The sequence below is a fragment of the Palaemon carinicauda genome, chromosome 8, assembly GCF_036898095.1.
Source record: "Palaemon carinicauda isolate YSFRI2023 chromosome 8, ASM3689809v2, whole genome shotgun sequence".
In the NCBI taxonomy this organism is placed as follows: Eukaryota; Metazoa; Arthropoda; class Malacostraca; order Decapoda; family Palaemonidae; genus Palaemon; species Palaemon carinicauda.
The window spans coordinates 155996755-156020697 of record NC_090732.1 but is presented as its reverse complement, the minus strand read 5'-3'; the positions used below and the strand labels follow the sequence as shown (position 1 = coordinate 156020697).

At 43.0% G+C, this 23943-nt stretch overlaps 1 protein-coding gene across 1 annotated transcript in view; it reads left to right on the top strand.

Moving 5' to 3' along the window:
• LOC137646046 (U3 small nucleolar ribonucleoprotein protein MPP10-like) overlaps positions 1 to 18063 on the top strand; it is a 157390-nt gene extending 139327 nt beyond the window's left edge. Inside the window, exons 9-10 of the mRNA XM_068379193.1 lie at positions 6143 to 6363; positions 17885 to 18063. Of these exons, the coding sequence (XP_068235294.1) occupies positions 6143 to 6363; positions 17885 to 18025 (362 nt within the window). The 3' untranslated portion in view covers positions 18026 to 18063. The remainder of the gene's footprint in view (positions 1 to 6142; positions 6364 to 17884) is intronic.
• Positions 18064 to 23943: the final 5880 nt, after the last annotated feature.

Below are 23943 nucleotides of genomic sequence, written 5' to 3'. Positions count from 1 at the left end.
AACCTTTTGTTCTCTGCTAGGGCGAGAAAATCATGAGATGTAGGTTGTTGTTTCTCGAGGATGAAACGTAAACAGTCGACTTCTGAACTAGTTGAGATAAAACTGGGTTCAGCAGAGGAAACAGCTTCAGTTTCAATTTTAGAACTAGAAGGAACCAATTGCTTTTGGGACATTTGGGCGCCACTACTGTAGCTGTCCATCTGAAGGATCTTAGCTTGTCAAGGACTCTTAGCAGGAGATTGGTTGGTGGAAACAGGTAGATCCGATTCCATTTGTTCCAGTCGAGAGACATCGCGTCCAATGCTTCTGCTTGAGGGTCCATATACGGGGCCACATAACGAGGTAGTTTCTTGTTGTAGCTCGTCGTGAAGATGTCGATCTGCAGTTCTGGGACTTTTTCCGAGATGGAGAATGAGTCTGCGTCTAGAGACCATTCTGTCTTTATCGGTTTTTGCTTGGGTAGAGCGTCCGCCGTCACATTGCAGAACCCTTGAAGGTGAACTGCTGATAAGTGCCATCTTCTCTTCCTTGCTAGGTAGAAGATGGCTAACATCACATGATTGATGTGAGGTGATCTCGAGCCTTGTTGATTTAGACATTTTACTATCACTTCATTGTCCAGGACCAATCTGATGTGGATTGCTCTGCGAAGGGATAGTTTCTTCAATGTTAGGAAGACTGCCATGGCCTCCAAAATATTGATGTGAAAGGTTTTGAACTGGTGCGACCAATTCCCTTGCACTTTTCTCTTGTGAGAATGGCCTCCCCATCCTTCCAGGGAGGCGTCCGTGTGTATCACCACTGATGGTTGTGGTGGTTGTAGAGGAATTGTCTGCGCTAGGCTCTTGGATGTTGACCACGGCCTTAATAGCGTGCGCAACAGGGTCGGAGTCACCTTAGTTGATCTCTTCGAGCGTTTGATGGAACAGAGGCTATGACACTACCCGAGAATAGAAAACAATGGTTTGATTTGGAGTGTCCTTCTTGAAGAGCTGCTTACCATAGCTAAAGTCCCTCTTCTACCCTTACCAAGAGGAAAGTGACCACTGAACAATTATAGTGCAGTATTTAACCTCTTGAGTGAAGAAGAATTGTTTGGTAATCTCAGTGTTGTCAGGTTTATGAGGACAGAGGAGAATCTGTAAAGAATAGACCAGACTATTCGGTGTATGTGTAGGCAAAGGGAAAATAAACCATAACCAGAGAGAAGGATCCAATATGAGTACTGTCTGGCAGTCAAAGGACCCCATAAGTCTCTAGCGTAGTATCTCAACGGGTGGTTGGTGCCCTGGCCAACCTACTACCTACAAACAGTTCTTTTTCAGTTTTTTCATCAGAGAAGAGGGTAAAATCTTTTCCTTTTTTGTTACGAAAGTTCAAAACATCAAAGCCAATGTCGGTTTGGATGTGAATAAGGTTACTAGGAACCATGGCATCCTTAGAGAGTCATCCCACTGGGACATCTGAAGATGATTGCTTTTCAATTCCCTCTCAATTTACTCTGGAACAAGACAACTGATCTAGATGCAATGAAAAACCAACTTCTGCTACTGAGCTGGTAGGACGATCACAGACAATCATCTAAGGTTGTTTCTTTGGGTTAGAAAATCCCACGCCTATATCTGTTCACTGATAGGGTAGGGTGCAAATCTGGATCATTTGCATCTCTCAAAGAAATAGACCCTACAGGAGGTAAAACTATGAATGAATTGCCTGAATTACTAGCTATATTCAAAACTCTTCAAGATCAGGAACCACTTAGTGTTTTTGGATCACAGGATGTCACTAGAATATATTGGCAAGCAAGGGTGGTACAAGATCTCTATACCTGTACCGGATAGTGGAGTTACTGTTATCCTGGATGAGTGAGGATTATTCTGCTTCCTCAGTTTATTCCGAGAAAATGGAACATCTTAGCAGATCAACTAAGCAGAAAGAGTCATAATTTGCCCAATGAATGATCTCTGCATCTACTATGTCGAAAGATTTGGAAAGGGTGAGGTCACCTGATCATAGACATTATGCAATATCACTGAACAAAAAGTTAGGATAATTCTAAGTTCAGGCAATATACCATGGTTAAAATTTACTAACCTGGTCTAGATTATTTCTGACAAACCATCTCAAAGTATGGTTTGAAATACAGAACTCCATATTGTTCACTTGAGCTATTCAAAATACTGGACAGTAGATTGCATCTAAATGATACATTTAACTGCCTCCAAATCATTTATTAAAATAAAGCCCCATATACTCGTAGATAAGAAAGCTGCAGCCACTAGGGGGCGGTCTAAAGCCAAGCAAACTCCATAACTTAGAGGCTTTGCAGCCCTCTAGATTGTCCTTAATATGTTCTAAAAGACAGTCTACCATTATTTTATATCTTAAGATACTGGTATGTTTATTTCTAATAAAGCCAATCTAAGACGTTATAAATGACTAGAACTAGCTAGGATAATATGGGTAAAAATTTTAAGCTGACCTTTTATAAAAAGAATTTTCAATCTCAGCCTTTAAGGGATATAGATCAATGTTTAATTTTGTACTCAAGCATTTGGGTTTAGATCTACTGGTCTCAGGTATTATAATGGATGTATCTAAGGCTTTTAGTATTAAAAGGCCTCTGGTAACCAGGTCTATTTTTTTTGGCATTTAGATGTGATTTTATAGTATTTAAGATGAAAGTCTTTCACTTATAGATTTCACAACTAGAGCACTTTTTTCATTAACATTGGCTTCAGCTAAATGCATAATAAACTGTAAAAATTTTCTTTTAAGGTAGGTTTTGGGAGCATAAGAAAATTTGGTTTCTTTTGCTTTCCTTCAAAGCAAACGTTTAAATACTAAGAGTCTACCACAATTTTTGTGATTAGGTCAGTTTAGCTGAAATTGATTGAGGCAAGCTGGCTGGGGATGCTCCTTATAAGAAATGGAGATGAGAGGGTCTTCTTTGAGAATGTATTTAAGGGGGCACTAAACTGAAAGTAGAAAAAAATTCGGTAAAAAAAAATAAGTATTTGATATTTTGACTCGAAACTTTCGTGGATTATGTTAAATATGAATACAAATATTGTGTTGGTGTGATATGATGAAATAATTCTTTGACATCATATATAAATAAGTAAAAAATCAGTTATAAAAGAATTCTACTGCCACTATTATTTGTGCTAAAGACATGAGATTTGTCATGGATGTACTTAAATATAATATAAGTAACAATAAATTTCGGTTTTTTTGGTATTTCCCATAATATAACGAAATATCATGCTTACAAGATGGCTGCCTGGGATGACGTCACAGAAGTCTAGGAGTTTCTTGATTTGATTCCAAATGACACAGTCAATTTTTAGTTTATAAAAAGAAAAACTATGTCTATATATCTACGACTACAGTGAACCCTCGTTTATCGCGGTAGATAGGTTCCAGTCGCGGCCGCGATAGGTGAAAATCCGCGAAGTAGTGACACCATATTTACCTATTTATTCAACATGTATATTCAGACTTTTAAAACCTTCCCTTGTACGTAGTACTGTTAACAAACTACCCTTTAATGTACAGAACACTTAATGTATGTACTACAGTACCCTAAACTAAAACAGGCTCAAATATTAAAGGTGATTTTATATCATGCATTTCCTAAACATGCTAAAAAGCACGATAAAAAATGGCAACCAATGTTTTGTTTACATTTATCTCTGATCATAATGTAGAAACAAACTGGAGGTAGAGCTTTGCTTATTACCCAGACATATTTCCCATACTTTTCCCTTAGAACTACATCACATCTTCCTACTTTAGATATATATATATATATATATATATATATATATATATATATATATATATATATATATATATGTGTGTGTGTGTGTGTGTGTGTGTGTATATATATATATATATATATATATATATATATATATATATATATATATATATATATATATATATATATGTGTGTGTGTGTGTGTATATATATATATATATATATATATATATATATATATATATATATATATATATATATATATATATATATATATATGTGTGTGTGTGTGTGTGTGTGTGTGTGTGTGTATATATATATATATATATATATATATATATATATATATATATATATATATATATTTATATGTATACACATATACATACCTACATATATACATAAATACATGCATACATATATATATATATATATATATATATATATATATATATATATATATATATATATATATATATATATATATATATATATATATATATATATATTACTGTATATATATGGGTTATGGAAAGAATCCGCGAAGTGGTGAATCCGCGATGGTCGAACCGCGAAGTAGCGAGGGTTCACTGTAATATCAACATCCATGGAAAGTTTCAAGTAATTATATGAAAAACTTGTTTGGTTTTATGAATATTTTAAGTAAAATATACAAGCTTTTGGCTACAGACATTTAAAGTTTGGAAATAATTGTAACACACATTTCTTTCTTGAAATTTGTAATTTCCAGGCATAAAACTCTTCATCATATAATGATACTGCGGGTAGCTAATAAATCATTTAGAAAAATATTAATAACTAATTGTGGGTTCCAACTTACCATGAGGTTGCTTCTAGGCACCTCAGTAATTTTTGTCTTGATTTCATTTTTTGCACCTTTGCTGGAAAATTGCTTCAATGCTGAGGTGTCCTCAGGGCAATAAATCATTGGAGAGGGTTTTCTTATCCAGCAGTGGGTCCCTTCCCTTTCCCCAATGGTACTCCTCACCAAAAAACAAATGGCACTGTGAAAGTGGTGCCATTCCGGTACCGTAAGTCTCTCCCTCTTCATTAATAGTATGTTGTTTTTCCTGAACATTACTTATATTTTTGGTCTTTGACTCTTCTTTATTGCTTTCTTTTCTTATAGCATCACAAATTTTTTTTATCATGTTATTCTGTAACTTGTCTTGCTTCCTTGCAGAACTTCTGTCTGGCTGTCTGAACTTGCAGGAGTCCATGATTAAATTTTACTATTGCAGTGTATGCCAAAAAAAAAAACACAAAAAAATGGCCAAAGCAATCATAGATACCAGATAATAACAGATCACTTCAGGAGCGAAACTACAATAATCATTCTTCAAGGGAAGCGAGATGTTACTAATTTCCCTGGCTATAATAGGTTATTGTCTGGTGGACTTTGGTCAGTTAGTCAATCTGCTAAGAAAAAAAAATTGTCAGAAACCATCATATATATAACATAATGACATAACCAGCAATTGTAGAATAAATAAATACAATCTTTATTACAGAGTTACATACATTTGAAAGCGTCAAGCCCACTCTTTAAAGGGCTACAAATCTCTATTTAAACACCTCTACAAGCTATTATAAGCTCTCTAATATATTTCCCATACTTTCTCGTGATTCTTTAATATTAAAAGATTGGAAATATTGAGTTTTTTCAAATAAAAAAGAAAGTTTATGATATCTTCAATTTTAGTGCCCCCTTAACTCATTTGCTCGTTAATTTCAAGTAATTTTCTTTGAAAGACTTACTTTGTATTTTACATCTGTTGTAGTTATGCTGTCATAATCAGTTATAACTTGTAAGGATGATTGATGATAACTTGTAGATATTCTTACAACTTGAGCAACTGTATCTCTGTGCCTATTTTTTGATTACTGTATTGTAAATTCATTTTCCGTGATTAGATGCAGTCTGTTGTAAATCCTATGCTATGAATCTAAAAATCTATTGCTTATAATAGATGGAGAAAAGTGTTTTGTCAAAATGCAGAATATGATTATTCTAATTAGCACAGCTAGAAAATTTTATTTACTTTGTACTGTGTATAATTTTGAGAATTAACACCATGAAAACGGAATGTTAGGACAAACATGAATATTTTTTATAATTAACAAACAAAACTCATATATCTTTGCTGGAATCTCTAATATATTTACATATACTATAGTACTGTACAAAATTATGCAAGCTTTTGAGTACTTTGATGGATACACTTATGTTGAATGTCAACGTTTAGGTGCTAAAGTGGCTGCTGATCTTGGTTCTTCTACAGAAAAGTGTAATAGATAAATAGTTTTAATCATCAATTTTCTCTTTTGTAAATGCCAGTTTCCCTTGAATCTTTCCAGAACCTGTCCAAGGAGAGTTAATTGGTAAATCAGAACTTACGGACACTGATAGGAAGCGTAAACGACGTGCTAAAAAAGCTATCCAGAAAAAGAAGGCCAAAACTCAATCAAAGAAGCTACAAGCAAAACTGAAAAAGAGTGAAGTTACAGGGAAGAAACTTGATGTGAAAACCACTATCAAATTTGTTGAGAAGGCTGTTAAAGCTAAGCAGGTTAAATTGGTAAGTAAACTTTATTTGTGTTCAATGTACACTCTACATCATATTAGGATGCAGTATTTGTTTAATCATAATTCTGTTTTACTTATATATAATATATATATATATATATATATATATATATATATATATATATATATATATATATATATATATATATATATATATATATATATATATATATATATATATATATATATATATATATATATATATATATATATATATATATATATATATATATATATATATATATATATATATATATATATATATAAATAATATTTTTGGGCTCAAGCCATGTCATCCTGATGGAAGGTTCCTTCAGTAGCTTCCTTAGGGTATATATGACTACCGTAGATATTCCCTGAGAATTAAACTAAAGGTTTTACAGAATTCTAACTTCTGGCGCGAGTACCCATAAGGTTTCCCTTTAGGATATCGTATAATAACAGGAGACATATGTTTGACACGCCATATAGCTATCTGCACCCCACAAAGCGTTTACACTTCGAGGGGGAAGTGTGGCAAGTTATGGGAGGAGCCGTTACTAAGTCCTCCTCCATTGTTACTGTTACGGTACTCTGTGACGTCATAACCGCCGCCATCTTGGTTGACGTCACCGTTGCGCGCCTTCCTCATTCCTTCTTACGTTGCATTTATGACCAGGTGCTTTTTCTCTGTAGTTCGTTAGTAAATTCATCACGTCGCAATCTTCAGCCTCGCCTTCTTCTAGAAAGTTGAGTACCATATTCTTGTATTGTATAAATCAGCTCTGGCCGTAAAATAACGCCTTTTTATCTCAAAATACCGTGTTTTGTGGCGGAGCTGTGCCTTGACCGGAGGCATCATGACGCCGACGCTGTTGTTCGCTTCGCATGCTTTATTTAGTTACCCAGAACAACCTTCCCAGTCTTATAACTAATTATCAGCATTAGTTATTTAGTCTTCATTGCTAGGAATTAGTTATATTATGCTGTTAGTATTCTTTTTCGGCGTGTGTAGGTCGCCAAATTCGTAGGCTAGATTGCTAGCCTAGCCCCTAGGCTCGATAGCTTAGGCATTCTTTTTTACTTTCATGCATGATATAATAATTGTTCCTGGTGTTAAATTACGAAATGAAGATGTTAGGCATTTATACATATAAGATTCAGTGATTGGATATGTTTTTCTCCTTCTAGGAAGTATACAAGGGGTTTCGATGAGCTTGGTAGTCGACTCCCTTGCCCCTAACCTAACGCTTAGGGCTTTAGTATACTTTCTCACCTCCCCAGTTACCTTATCCAAGGTAATCTTCTCCCTCTGAGGTAGCCCTCCTTACCTTGAATTGTATTTAAGTGAGGTTAGGCTAGGATTTTCTTTCCCCACTCACAGCCATAGTACATGAGCTTTGGGTTTGGGACAGAACCTCAGAGTACCAGTCGTTTGCCCCCAGCTACCCCATTAGGCAAATGAACTCTCCTTTTGGTCCCTGCTGGTCAGCTCTGCCCTTCCCCCTAGACCACACCTGGTAGGGTTACGACCCTTCCTCCCTGTGGCCTAGCAACTTGTCCTACACCTGCCTTCCCTGGACCGGGGGACATGTTCCCCTAGTCTAGGTTAGGCAGGCCCTGGGATTCTGTTTCTTTATAGTTTAGGACAGTACATCAGTGCTGCTCCTTCACTGTACTAATGTACCCTAGGCTGGAGAACGAATTCTTCCTACACCTGGGATAGTGCCAGTACTGAAACAGACCCCCCCCCCTGCAGTGTCGGTGAGGGCTCACGCCTTCCCCTACAGTACACTCCTCCTCAGGACCCTCTCCCCCCCTCCTCTGTCCTTTAGTGATGGCTTAGCCATCACACCTCTATCCACCGTCCTACAACTCGACCGTGTGCCGGCGGGTTGTGGGGTCGGCCCAGTCCTTTCGTTGGTTAGTCCAAACTGTTAGGCTTCCCGCACATAGTTGAACTATGGGATAGCATACGACAGGTCGGTCTGCCGTCGGAAGACCTCACTATCTTAGAGTGTTCTTCGGTCCTCCCTTGGGCCGCCACCCGCAACTCTAGCCGACTGCTGGCTCTGTTGCGAATAAATGAAAGGTTGCCATTCTCTCTTTTCCATTTGAACACTCCTTCCGGAAGAAGACGAGGTTTGGGTAGTGAGCTACCGCCTTTCCCTCCTTCTTCTTCTATACTTTCTCTCTATCTCATCAGTGCCGGTCCACTGCCACACTACTCTGCCGGCAACAGCCGTCAGCTTATTACCGGTATCCTCTGTCTCATTGATTGACGTCAGGGTTGGAGTACCTAAAGCCGGTTGCTTGCCGATTGCTGGAGGCCGCTGACATGCTGGCGATCTGCCATCATCTTGAGGTTTCGCCCTCTCACTGCCCCCCTCAACGGAGATTTGCCGGCGCCCGGCGCGCTTCCGGCATGCTGTCATGCTGCCGGCGCCACTTAATCATACTACTTCAGTGGAGTGTCACTTCTACCCTGCCGGCACAGCACCGGCAGTGTCTATTGTATAGCTATATACGATAGCCAGTACATCTATGGTATAGTACATACCCTAGTCAGAAAATTATGGTGTACAGTATAGTTATGCAGTAAATACTTTCTAGCATACTCTGTGCATCCATGCGCAGTCCCTTGCCGGGACCTACCTGAATCGGGGAGAATAATTCCCCCCTTTTCTCTCTATGCTGAATGAACTCAGCTCCCCCTCTCACCATTACTAATACCCCGGAGGAAGTCCAAGCTGTGCTTTATCCCTTGTGGATATTCCTTCCCCTTCTTAGGGTGCTCTTAAGAAGCTCCTAGAATTAGTTATGGTGTGAGGTCATGGCTATTGGCTGAGCAGGATGCACAAGTATGTGTCTTTTCTGCTTCATTTCCAGCCTACCTATCCTAAGCTTACACTTGGAAAGGAATCCTATATTGTAAGTAAAATTACTTTAAGACTAATCTAAGATTACTTTAAGTCAATAATATAGACTTCTGTAGACTCATGTACCCCTTTCTTCTTTACAGGAGGAGTACATCCGGTAAGAGAGCGCCTTCTGCAGCGTTCGGCGCCCGGACTTCTATGGCCGCATGGCGTGCCGAATCCACGCCAGCTGTTCCCCCCCTTTTTTTTTTATTGGGACCCGCAGGTTTGCACTGTCTGCAAAGACCTGCTCCATGAGGCGTTCGAGGACCCCCTGTCTGCGAAGGCCAGGGACATCGCTCGTGAGAAACTACGCAAATGGGTGCGTGGTTTCCAGAAGAATGCCACGGGGCCCTATCTCCCTAGTGAGAAGATGAGAGCTCTGCTCTTTCCCAAGGCATCTGCGGATGCTGTTATCCCCAAACAAGAGATCCCCTGCGTCCAGTTGACGATCGAACCGGACGTATCGGACGCACTTCAAGACTTCCATCTTGACGAGGTGGAACGGATTTCAGAAGTGTCGGACACCACCGAGAGGACCCTGATGGCCGAGGGTCCAGAGGAGGAGCATAGGGAAGCTCCTGACTCCGAGGGTGATGGCGCCCGCGCCCCCTCTGTCACTTCCGTTGCTATCTGGGAATCCGTCCCCTCAACCTCTTCCACTCCTACGCCTGTGAGAGTGGACACCCAGGATAACCTCCAAGCCTTGGTGGCGCTCCTGGACGAAAGGCTTCGCCAGACGGACGAGGACTTCAAGAGAGAAATTCTACGTCTGTCGAAACGGACCCCGAGGAAGATCACCGTTAAGGATCTTCCCCCTTGCTCAGTGACCAACCCATGGAGGCATGCAGAACACACGCCGATCACAAGCGGACGTATCTTTGTCAACGACAAGATAGGCGCCATTCCCCTTGAAGAGGTGGAGTTTTCGCCTAGCTTTGAAGCTTATCCGGACTGTTACATCCGTCTCAAGTCCGAGCCAGTTTCCAAGAAGGAAACCAAGCCTAAGGAGGTCATCGTCTTCGACCATGCAAAGGCTCAATCTCTTCTGGCCGGTTGTCTGAAGAGTAAGGGCTACACCAACTCCAAGGTGCAGGCCCTTAGCAAAAGGCACCTGTCTTTTCTTGCTCCTGCCACCATGGTCTTCCCCTTCGCCGAGAAATCCCTGTTGGCAGTGTTGAAGGCGGTGGAGGAAGGGATACCCTGCCCTACATTGGAGGAATGTAGGCCCCTCTCCCTCGCCCTCCCTCCCGACGACAAGAACTGGAAAGACATCCAGTTAACTTTCTCTGTGGGAAAGTTGGAGGCTGACATCGCTGGATGGCAGTTCAACGAGAACCTCCCCTAGCTCTCCGAATACCTTCTGTTTCGGGAACTGGACACGAAAGAGAGGCTGGCTGCCTCCCTCTCCCTTCAAGTCCAAATGGAGACGATGGCTGGGGTCACACGGACCTCAGGCTTCTACATGGTCTTGGCTAAGACCCATCTTGCCACCCTGACGAAGGACTTTTATAGCTTCATCAGGGCCCGGAAAGCCTGTAGACAGTTCGTGTTTGCGGATGCCACCGTTAAGCACGAACCCCGGAAACTGATTTCCTCCAATATTTGGGGGAAAGATTTCCTCCAATATTTGGGGGAAAGATCTCTTCCCCAACAACCTCCTGAAAGAGATTGTCGACAGAGCCGCCACCGAGAACCGGAACCTTCTCCAGAAGGGGGGCATGTCGAAGAAGAGGAAATCTTCTCAGGATGAGGGCCCCCAGCCTAAGAAGACGACGAACAAGCCCAGACCCCAGCAGCGTGAGGCTAAGCGCCAGTTTCCGGCACCCGCCGCTCCCCAGTTGGTGGCTCAGCCCCAACAAACCTTTCCGTTGGTACCCCAGCCGGTGGTGGCTCAGTTACCAGTCTTCACGCCAGCCTACGAAAGGCAGTCGACTACCTTTCGTCCCAAAGGTAGAGGCGCCGGCAGAGACTCCTTTCGACGTCCATCCAGAGGGAGAGGAGTAAGGGGAGCAAGCGGCCGAGGTGGTAAACCCTCGGGAAGCCAGAAGCAATGAGATGCTTCTGGTGGGAGGAAGACTCTGCCTCTTCCAGGATCGTTGGACCTTTGATCCTTGGGCTCACAGCATCATCAAGAATGGACTAGGGTGGAGCTGGGTAACACCACCACCAGCCTTCCACAAATTCTTCCAACACTCCACCCCTGTCCTGGAAGAATACATCCAAGAACTCTTGAACAAGAAGTTGATCAAGAGGGTAAAGTTCACCAGGTTCCAAGGAAGACTAATCTGTGTTCCCGAGAAGGACTCCGACAAACTCAGAGTCATTCTGGACTTGTCCCCTCTCAACAAGTTCATAGTGAACAACAAGTTCAAAATGCTGACTCTTCAGCACATAAGAGCCCTGCTGCCTCAAAAGGCATACACAGTCTCGATAGACTTGGCGGACGCCTACTGGCACATTCCAGTGAATCGCGAGGCCTCTTCCTACCTAGGATTTAGGCTTCAAAGAAGGCAGTACGCCTTCAGAGCCATGCCCTTCGGACTCAACATAGCCCCAAGGATATTCACGAAGCTCGCAGAGACAATCGTCCAACAGCTAAGCTTACAAGGCATCCAGGTGATGGCTTACCTGGACGATTGGCTGATGTGGGCGGCATCCTTAGAAGAATGCTTGCAAGCTTCCAGAAAGGTGACCCAATTCCTGGAATGTCTGGGTTTCAAGATCAACACCAAAAAGTCTCGACTTTCTCCAGCTCCGAAGTTCCAATGGCTAGGAATCCATTGGAACCTTCAGTCACACCGTCTTTCCATCCCTCTGAAGAAAAGGAAGGAAGTAGCAGGATCTGTCAAGAGACTCCTAAAATCCAAACGGATTTCAAGTCGACAACTAGAACGGGTGCTCGGCTCCCTTCAGTTCGCTTCAGTGACAGACCCAGTGCTACAAGCACAGTTAAAGGATGCATCGGGAGTCTGGAGAAGATATGCATCCATCGCTCGAAGAGATCTCAAGAGACCTCTGCCAACCAGGCTTCGCTCACTCCTAAAGCCATGGTCGGAGGCAAAGAACCTGAAAAGATCAGTACCTCTTTAACTACTGCCTCCATCAATCTTTATCCACACGGATGCATCACTAGAAGGATGGGGGGGTTACTCCCACCAACGATAAGTTCAATGAACATGGTCTCCCCTATTCAAGACGTTTCACATCAACATCTTGGAGGCCATGGAGGTCCTTCTTACTCTGAAGAGGCTGTCTCCACGTCCGTCCCTCAGTCCACATCCGTCTGACTCTGGACAGCGACATTCTGGTCAGATGTCTCAACCGTCAGGGCTCAAGATCGCCCCAACTCAACCAACCAACCAAGTGTTGCTACCCATCTTCCGCTTGGTGGACAAGAAAAGATGGCACCTCTCAGCAGTTCACCAACAAGGATTCCGCAACGTGACGGCGGATGCTCTATCCAGGACAACCCCGATAGAGTCAGAATGGTCCCTAGACGCAGACTCATTCTCCTTCATCTCCCATCAAGTCCCGGAACTGCAGATCGACCTCTTCGCAACGAGCGACAATAAACAACTTCCTCGTTACGTGGCCCCATACGAAGACCCCCGAGCGGAAGTGGTGGACGCCGTGTCCCTGGATTGGAACAGATGGACCAATATTTACCTATTCCCTCCACCCAACCTTCTGCTGAAGGTCCTCACCAAGGAACCGCAGCCCTAGTGGCACCCGAGTGGCCCCGGAGCAACTGGTTCTCATTAATCCTGAAGTTACAACCCAAGTATATTTGAGAATTGTCTTGAAATTACTATTAGCTGTGGGTTTGTGTATGTGCTTTCCACCTTGAGTATATTTCCTTATCTGGTCTACTAGACATATATGTAAAATTCTAGAGATCTGTCATTTCCACTAAACCTGGAGCTGGTTTAGTGCCTCCTACCCCCTGTACGGAAAATTTTGATATCGACAATAAGGATTCAAGGTTTGTATTTCCATTAGGACAAAAAGGAAGAACTTTGAAGCCTACCTTTCTTACTTACCTTGAGTGTAAGTTTCATTCTGCCAGATATCATTATTGTGATTTCAAAGATATAAGCCCTATACAGGGGTTTAGTAAAACTGTAGTGTACTTTATTAGCTTATAACTGAGGGACCAGTAAAAAGATGCGAATACATTTAAGTATATTATTATGCAACTAATTTATCAAATGTAGTTACAACAAAGAATGGATCTGATCCATCATTACAACACATCAAAACACATATTTTCTCGTGTAGAAAAATTATATAAATACATCATCGGAATAATGCCATTCAATGGAAATGTGAAACCAAATATATCTGACATGGTCAGATGTTCGGAAATGCATAAACACTGTGACGCAAACGTTCACTCGGCACTGGTGTATTGATCAGATATGCACCTACATGTAACAGTATGTCAATCATAGCTGTGATCTGCACTAGAGGGTAGGTATACCCATGCACCCGATACACTATAAAGCCCCAAAACAGTCCACTGTTCATTGCAGCACTAGACGACGGGTTTAATGATACTACCCGCTGCCACCACAAAGTGTTTTATTTCATATACAGTACTTGCTTCTCATAATTTTTATAGAAGACCTTCCATGATCTCCACCCAGTGTATGAGTGGAGTCTTTCAAAGTCCATATGTTGAAAGAAGTTCAACAAAGAAGCAACTTTCCTCGGATCATGACCTGCGGGTGTACTGTCAGGATCCGCTCTGCGAATAAAGTAGGTGAGCTTCGCTCTCAGTTGTCTTAGGGATAAGTTTGATCCTGAAGTTTTGCCTCTGAAGAGCTGTCCTCCCTTTGAAGTTTAAAGTTCTTCGAAGATAGACCTTAAGACACACTACTGGGCACAGAGGGGCATCTTCCTTCAATGGGCAGATTCTCCAAGGACCCCACCTCTTGGTGAGTAGCTTGTTCGTGGCAAGAAAGGCAGGATCAGGAAAAAGGTTCAGTTCTCCTGAGTCTAGGAACTGAATATGGCATTTGTTTCTGGATAAGGCCACTATTTCACTAACTCTAGGCCCTGAGGCTATTGTGAACTGAAATATGACTTTCTGTGTTAAATCCTTTAGATTACAATCCTCATTTTCTAGGTTCGAAGCATAGTGCAAAACTTTGCCCAAAGACCATGTGATGGGCTTTGGTGGGGTTGCTGGCTTGGGTCTAGCATTTGCTTTCAGGATCTTATTAAAGATTTCACTTGAGAGGTCCACCTCAAAACCGTACAGAAGTGGTCTAGCCAGGGCCGATTTCTAGCAAGTAATTGTCGTAGAGGCCAGGCCTTGTTCGTGGAGGTGTATGAAGAATGCAAGACAGAAATCTATTGATATCTCTGTCGGTTTCCTTGCTTTCACAAAGGACACCCATTTCTTCCATGACGATTCATATTGCCTCCTAGTCGAACTTGACTTGTACTCCTCGATAAAGGCAACTTTATCCTTTGAGATTCCAAACTTTTTGTTCGCTGCTAAAGGCGAGAAAATCATGAGATGTAGGTTGTTGGTTCTCGAGGATGAAGCGTAGACAGTCGACTTCTGGAGCAGTTGAGATAGCACTGGATTCAGCAGAGGAAACAGCTTCAGTTTCAACTCTAGAACTAGAGGGAATCAATTGCTTTTGGGCCACTTTGGGGCTACTACTACTGCTGTCCCTCTGAAGGATCTTAGCTTGTTGAGGACTCTTAGCAGGAGATTGGTTTGTGGAAACAGATAAATGCAATTCCATTTGTTCCAGTCGAGGGACATGGCATCCATCGCTTCTGCTTGAGGGTCCATGTAAGGGGCTACGTAACGAGATAGTTTCTTGTTGTCGCTCATTGCGAAGTGGTCGATCTGCAGTTCTGAGACTTTTTCCGAGATGAAGGAGAATGAGTCTGCGTCTAGGGACCATTCTGTCTCTATGGGCTTTCGCCTGGATAGAGCGTCCGCCGTTACGTTGCGGAACCCTTGTAGGTGAACTGCTGATAGGTGCCATCCCTTCCTCCTTGCCAGGTAGAGGATGGCTAACATCACATGGTTGATGTGGGGTGATCTCGAGCCTTGTCAATTTAGACACTTTACTATCACCTCATTGTCCAGGACCAATCTGATGTGGATTGATCTGCGATGGGATAGTCTCTTCAATGTCAGGAATACTGCCATAGCTTCCAAAATGTTGATATGAAAGGTTTTGAACTGGTGCGACCAATTCCCTTGCAGTTTTTTATCGTGAGAATAACCTCCCATCCTTCCAAGGAGGTATCCGTGTGTATCACCACTGATGGTTGCAGTGGTTGCAGGGGAATTGTTTGTGCTAGGCTCTTGGCTGTTGACCACGCCCTTAAATGCATGTGCAACAAGGCTGGGGTCAATCTTAGTTGATCTCTTCGAGCGTTTGATGCGTATTTCCTCCAGACTCCTGACGCATCTTCCAATCGTGCCTTTAGCACAGGGTCTGTCACAGCTGCAAGCTAGAGAGAGCCTAATACTCTTTCCTGTTGGCGTCTTGAAATCCTCTTGTGACAAATTAATCTCTTGACAAATCCCACTATTTCTCTCCTCTTCTTGGATGTAATGGAGAGGTGGTGTGACTTAAAGTTCCATTGGATTCCTAGCCACTGGTACTGTTGAGCTGGAGTGAGACGAGACTTCTTGCGATTGATCTTGAAGCCCAGGTGTTCCAAAAACTGGATCACTCTGTTGGCTGCTTTCAGACAAGTAGTCTTGGATGCTGCCCATACTAACCAGTCGTCTAGATATGCTACCACTTGAACTCCTTCGGTGCATAGCTGTTGGACGATTGTGTCTGCTAGCTTTGTGAATATCCTTGGGACTGTGTTCAGTCAGAAGAGTATTACTCCGAAGACAAACTTCTTCTTCTGCAGTTTGAATCCTAGGTAGGAGGAGAAAAGGCTTATCGGGAGATGCCAGTAAACACCTGCTAGGTCTATTGAGACTGTGTATGCCCCTTTTGTCAGAAGGGTCCTTGTGTGTTGCAAAGTAAGCGTCCGGAACTTGATGTTCTCGATGAACTTGTTGAGTGGAGACAAATCTAGAATGACTCTGAGTTTGTCCGAGTCTTTCTTGGGAACATAAAACAGCCTTCCCTGGAACTTGATGGACTTCACTTTCTTTATCACCTTCTTGTTCAAGAGTTTTGAGGTATATTCTTCCAACAAGGGGGTGGAGTGTTGGAAGAATTCTGAAAAGCGGGGTGGAGTTCTGCTCCATTTCCACCAGAGTCCATTCGTGATTAGGCTGTGGGCCCAGGGATCGAAGGTTCAGTGATCCCAAAAGTAATGTAGTCTGCCCCCCTATCTGGAACCCCTCATTGCTTGGGGTATCCTGCGGATTTATTTCCGCAACCACGTCCTCCTCGGCCCAGAGAGAAGTTACCTGGAGAACTTCTCTTAGGACCTTTTCCTTTCTGACTTTGGTGAAAGGAAGTCGACTGCCTCTCAAAGATAGGGTTAAATGCTGGTGACTGGGCTACCAGTTGTTGAGGGACCATCTGGAAGGTGGTCTGAGGCATCGTGTTCATAGTCATGGCTTGGAGTTGTGCACGTCTTCGTGGTCTCTTCGCCCTTTTGTTCTTGGGTTGGGGACCTCCTTCCGAGGAAGATTTCCTTTTTGAGGACATGCCCCACTTTTGGAGAAGGTTCCTGTTCCCTGTGGTTCCTCTCGCAATGACCTCTTGGATCAGTTCCTGTGGGAAAAGGTCTTTACCCCAGAGACTTGAGGTAATCGGCTTCCTTGGTTTGTCTGATGGTTGCTGAAGCCAAGGCGAACTCTTTACAAGCTCTCCTCGCTCTGAGGAACGCGTACAGGTCTTTCACAAGGGTATCCATGTGAGATTTAGCCAGGAAGAGGAACATTTCAGGGGCATTATGTTGACCTGCACTCATTTCCAAAATAGTTCTGATGAGAGAGGGAAGCTGCAAGTCTCTCCTTCGACTCCTGTTTCTTCCTCAGAAGATGGTCTGGCAACTTCGTAAGGTTCTCATTGAACTGTTTTCCAGCCATCTCTGGGTCTAACTTAGAGATGGAGAAGGTTAGGTGAACATCCTTCCACTTCTCCTTGCAGCTCAATCACAGGTGTACAGGTGTGTGAGTGGGAGGGGTAGCTAGCTACCCTCCCCCCAACCTCGCTAACTAGTGGGATGGGTAATTAACCCTTGCCAAATTTTAATAGCTTGTCCTTTCAGCTTTGCCGAAAGTATACCCCTATAAATAGCTTTGGTTTCTATTCCAATTACGAAATAATTCCAATTTTTAGGTTTTTCCCAAGTTGCACTTGGATGCTGAATGGGCTCACAGGCTCCACCTCTGAAAAATAGTAATACCTTTTGATTATACTATCTTAACTCTTGCAGGAATGTGTTGTATTCAGCATTTTCTATCGTAAAAAAATAATTTTGAAAAATATTTTGAAAATTCAATATATTTCACTATCTAGAGATTGCATTACTTTATGCTATAAATATAAAACAATGTTTGTGTGGAAGTCCTCACTTCTGTTAGAAATGCCACAAAAAGTAGTTCACCTCTAACAGATTTTATGGTAACTAATTCTTTTTTAACTGTTTAAATTTTTTTTGCAGCTGGAAAACAAAGATAACAAGACTGTAAGATCTTCTCAAGCTTTTTTCAAAAAATTACAAGATGCTAAGAATTCAAATGTTACAAATTCTGCTAATAATAAAAAGGCAAGTAAAGGTAAAAAGTCTGCCACCAAGTTGTAGATATATTAATTTTATGATAATAAAACATAGTTCATGTTCATAGCATATCATTTTCCCTTTTATTGCCTAGGTTTGACCAAATCTGTAGCTAAAGAACTTTTTAGCTTTAAGGATTTTCTATTTAAACTTTGACTTTACATATAATTTGGACATTTTTATATATAAAAGTCTGACGTTCAGAAGTGAGAATGCTAGAGTGAATATTAGAAAAACGTGTAACAATAGTCTTACTCACCAGATTGTTTTTTTTTGTATTATTCAGGGGTATGGGTGACTTAAATACTAGAGTGGGCGCTGGAGAGGTAGAAGGTGTCATTGGGAAGTATGGCGTACCAGGTGAAAATGAGAGTGGTGAGAGACTGGTAGATATGTGTGTTGAACAAGAGATGGTAATAAGTGCTAGCTTTTTTAAAAAGAAAGATAAAAATAAGTATACATGGGTAAGAGTGGCAAATGAAAGAGTAGTAGAAAGGGCATTAATGGATTATGTGTTGATAACTAAAAGAATGTTTGGAAGATTGAAAGACGTGCACGTGTTTAGGGGTATGGCTAACGGTATGTCTGATCATTTTTTGGTGGAAGGAAAATTAGTTGCAGCAAAAGAGTGGGGGAATAGAGTAGGTGGATGTAAAAGGGAGCTAGTGAGGGTTGAAGAGCTAATAAAACCGGGGGTAAAAATAAATATCAGGAAAGGTTGAAAATGGCATATGACGAGGTGAGAGTAAGAGAAACTGGTAATTTAGAGGAGGAGTGGAAGTTAGTAAAAGAAAATTTTGTTGGGATTGTAAGTGATGTATGTGGCAAGAAGGTTGTTGGAGGCAGTATGAGGAAGGGCAGTGAATGGTGGAATGAAGGAGTGAAGGTAAAGGTGGAAGAGAAAAAGAGGGCTTTTGAAGAATGGCTGCAGAGTAATAGTATAGAGAAGTATGAAAAATATAGAGAGAAAAATGTGGAAGTAAAGCGCAAGGTACGTGAGGCAAAGAGGGCAGCTGACCTGAGGTGGGGTCAGGGATTGGGTCAGTCATATAAAGAGAATAAGAAGAAGTTTTGGAAAGAAGTGAAGAGAGTAAGGAAGGCTGGCTCAAGAATTGAAGAGACAGTGAAAGATGGAAATGGAAGGTTGTTAAAAGGAGAGGAGGCAAGGAAAAGGTGGGCGGAATATTTTGAAAGTTTGCTGAATGTTGAGGATAATAGGGAGGCAGATATAATTGCTGTTCCAGGTGTTGAGGTGCCAGTGATGGGAGATGAGAATGAGAGAGAGATTACAATAGAGGAAGTGAGGAGAGCACTAGATGAAACGAGAGTAGGTAAAGCATCTGGTATGGATGGTGTGAAAGCCGAGATGTTGAAGGAAGGGGGTGTGACTGTACTTGAATGGTTGGTGAGATTGTTTAACCCTTTTACCCCCAGGCTATTTGGAAATTTCCAACCCTTAACCCCCAGGGGGTTATTTTTTTCCCCAGCACATTTTGGTTTATATTTTTTTAAAATTGCTCTAACAGCCTTAATTTTTGTCATAGAGAGGTCAGGTTGGTCTCATTCTCTTGGAAAATGCCTGAATCTTTTAAAAAAATTATCAAAAATATGAAAAAAAGGGATTTTGACGAAGGAAAAATCTATTTCTGGGCGAGAGACCTGTGCCGCCCAGTGAAATGCTCCTAAAGCACCATTTCTAAGGAATATAACTGCTAATATTAGAGAAAAAATGTATAGGAATGCTAGGTTGAACTAGCTCGCTCACCTAATGGTGTCGGTATAGACTGGGGCAAAATACCAGAGGTCTCGTATCATTTAGACTTCTTCTCTTCGAAATCCCTCAATAGTGAGGTGCGGTTCAACCTCCCCTGCCTCGCAGATCAGTACTACTAACTCTACCCACGCTTGCCCATCACTCCTTACAGCACCCTTAAGTTTGGGGTCTGATCAGGGGGGGAGCAACTAGGGTGGGTTCACTGGGCGGCACAGGTCTCTCGCCCAGAAATAGATTTTTCCTTCGTCAAAATCCCTTTTCTGGGCTCAATCCTGTGCCGCCCAGTGAAATACCTGTAGTACCAGAGAAACGAACCCAAACTTCATTAACTATAAGGGAACGAATTAAAATCAATCATAACAAATAGTGGTTTAATCAAGAGTTAACGTAGAAGACGGTCGTCTTTAATAACATCAGCATGATAAGGTATAATATCCCAGTAAGGGAAGACAAATGAACAGTAAACTTGAAATAAAACCAATTAAGGTCAAATACTGGAACATACTAAATAAACTTGGACACTAAAGAAATACAGTTCGTATGGTAAAAGTAAATTGATCAATGATAATAAAATAAGCAATGTTACGAAATGGGAACACTCATGGGTGTGATATAACAAACCGAACTCAGGTAGGAACTGTAAGTGAGGCAGGTAAGAGGAAGAAGGTGGAAGATATCGGATTCAGGAATTAGTTAGGAAGGAATTTGTCCGGGGGATACCACGTTCCCTGCGGCTACGGTAGCGAGTTGAAGGGCCTCTAGATGTTTAAGATAGTGCCGCTTGAACACTGAGGGGGATTTCCATCCGGTATATTTAGAGAGACCTGTAAAGTTCATGTGATGGAAAAAATTTATTGAAGTTGCTACCGCCCGAATGTCGTGGACGTGAGGAAAAGACTCTGGATTAGCCTGTTTAATGAAATACAAGATCTGTTGTCTGATCCCTTTCAAAGTTATAGTCCCTCCCCTCTCTCTGATGAACAAGGGTCCCGAGGTCTTATAGGAAGTCCTTGATAGAAAGGACTTTAGAGCGGTACCCGGGCATAAGGAGGGATCCAGAGGGAGAGGGATAATTTTCCAGGAGGACCATCTATTCTGAGGGTCTTCATTTTTGGCCAAGAAGACCTTGTCTGGGGAGAGGAGGACCTCTCCTGACGGAAGGAACTCAATGTGGCCTGGGTCCCTTGATAAGGCAGCTAATTCCGAAATCCTGGCGCCAGATGCTAAACTCACGAGAAAGAGAGTTTTTCTGAGTAGAGGGATATACTCACATGAATCGTTGACGGTTTCTGACGCTAGTTTAAGAACATCATTGAGAAACCAGGAAATCGAGCTAGGACGAGAAGATGGTCTCAGTCTGGCACAGGCTCTTGGGATCGAAGCTAGCAATGAATCTGTTAGATCTATATTAAAGCCGATTAGAAAAATCTTCTTCAAGGCAGACTTGATGGTAGTAATAGTGTTAGCTGCTAAGCCCGACTCAAACAAGGTTCTAAAAAAGGTTACCGTTAGGTTTAGTGTCATAAAAACAGTATTAGAATCCTTCAAAAACTTTGCTAGTTTTTTTACCGCTGAGTCATATTGACAAAGAGTGGAGTCTCTCTTGTCAGATTCCAAGAATAAAGTATTCTGGGGGTCTAAGTTAGCCCCTTTGCGTGCCGCAAACTTCATGAAGTCTATAAAGTTAGGGTGTTCCGAATGTTTGAGGAAGCGAACACAGTGCATGTTTGTACTATCTGGGTCAAAGTCGGGTTGGGAATCTGGTGAGGGTGGAGATTCAGCTCCAGTAAAAGAGGAAACCAATTGCTCTTGGGCCAATTGGGGGCCACCAGGGCTACTTGACCTTTGAAGGTTCGAAGTTTGTCCAGCACTTTCATCAGTAGGTTCACCGGTGGGAAAAGGTAAATCCTTTCCCAGGTGTTCCAGTCGAGAGACATGGCATCCGTGGCGTAAGCCCGAGGGTCCAGGTTGGGGGCCACATAACATTTCAGTTTGTGGTTGGACTCCGTCGCGAAGAGATCTACCTGGAGATCCGGAACTTGGGAGAGGATCTATTGAAAGGATTTGCGATCTAGTGACCATTCTGACTCCAACGGTGTCGTCCTGGAGAGTGCGTCTGCCACAACGTTCCGAACTCCAGCCAGATGGACGGCTGATAGGTGCCATTGGTTTGAGGCTGCCAGGGAGAAGATTGCTACCATCACATGATTGATGGGACCTGACTTGGAGCCCCCTCTGTTTAGACAACGGACTATGACTTTGTTGTCGAGGACTATCCTCAGATGTTGTTTCTTGGCCGGGGAAAGACGTTTCAAAGTTAGTAAGACCGCCATGGCCTCCAGGACGTTTATGTGGAATTGTTGGAACATTGTGGACCAAAGGCCCTGAACCTTCCTGTGTTGGGAATAGCCCCCCCAACCTGATAGGGAGGCATCCGTGTGGATGACTATCCTTGGAGGGGGGTACTGCAACGGAACCGACTTTGATAGGCTCTTGGCGGTTGTCCATGGGAGAAGCCTCTTCCGAAGAATGGGAGGAAGGCGTGTATTCTTGTCTCGACGTTTGTTGTTTGCTCTGGAGCGCCAAACCCGGTTGATGTCTTTCAGTTTCACTTTCAGAAGGAGGTCTGTCACTGAAGCGAATTGTAGGGACCCTAGAATCTTCTCCTGATTCCTTCTGGAAGTTATCTTTTCCCCGAGAAAGCGTTTGGTATTTTTCGCAATCTCTATCCTCTTGGACCTGGGGAGACATAGAGTGTGAGAACGTAGGTCCCACCGTAATCCCAGCCACTGAAATCTGGTCTCTGGTGTCAGACGAGACTTTCTGAAGTTTATTTGGAATCCCAGAAACTGAAGATACTGGATCACCTTGTTTGTTGCCTTGAGACAATCCTCGACGTTGTCTGACCAGATTAGCCAATCGTCCAGGTATGTGACGACTTGGATTCCGTGGGATCGGAGTTCCTGAATGACCGATTCCACCAGTTTCGTGAAGATTCTGGGCGCGATGTTGAGCCCGAAAGGCATCACTTTGAACGAGTAAGCCTTGTCGTCCAGTCTGAATCCTAGGAATGGGCGGAAGTGTCTCGCTATTGGAACGTGATAGTAAGCATCGGTAAGATCGATGGAGGTGGTGACGGCCCCACGGGGAAGCAAGGTTCGCACCTGCGAGACGGTAAGCATGTGAAACCTGTCGCATTGAATGTACAAGTTTAGTCGGGACAGATCGAGGATGACCCTCCGGCTGTCGGAGTCTTTCTTCGGAACGCTGAATAAGCGACCTTGAAACTTCAGATATTTCGTTTCCTTGATCGCGTTCTTGCGAAGAAGATCTTGGGTAAACAGAAGTAGGTCCAGTGTCGAGGGTTGATGGAATTTGTTCGGTGGAGGAGGCCCTTCTATCCAACTCCACCCCAGGCCCTTGGAGATTATGCTGAAGGCCCAAGGACTGAACCTCCAGCGACTCCGGAACGCATAAAGTCTCCCTCCTACCTGAAGAACTTCAGTAGTTGGAGGTTTTACCGCCTCGGCCGCCACGTGACCCTTTTCCACGGGAGAAATATCTCCCTTTTCCTCTGTTCTGAAAAGAACCTCTCGAACCGGGGCCCTTGCCTCGTTGGTATCCTTGGGAGGAAACCCGGGACTCATAGACCGGGTTATAAACAGGAGAGGTAAACGAGTTCGAGGCCACTTGGCTTTCAGGGACGAGGACATACTTCTCTTGGGGCTGAGACTTGGAGGTAGAGGGCTGGATGCCCTGAGTGACCGGGACCGACTGGACTACTTGAAGGGGTTGGCGGAATTGAGTAGAGCTATAAGGGCGTAGCCTCTTCCTGCCCCGGGAGTGAATGCTCGATTGTTCGAACTTCCGTTTGGGAGTGAGACCCCAACGGACTTCGAGGCTCTGGTTCACTCTGGCAGCTTCGCTCAATACCGAGTTGACCATGTCCTCCGGGAACAGGTCCGGACCCCAAGCAGAGGCTTTAATGAGCTTATTCGGCTCATGGCGGATAGTAGCTTCAGATAAGACATGCCTACGGCAACGTCTTCTGGCCACCAAGAAGTCATAGCAATCTGCTAACAAAGATTGCAGGGTGGCTTTAGTTATAACCTTAAAGGCGTGTTCCTCATCATAGGTAAGAGAAAACATCTCCGCCATAGTCGAGACG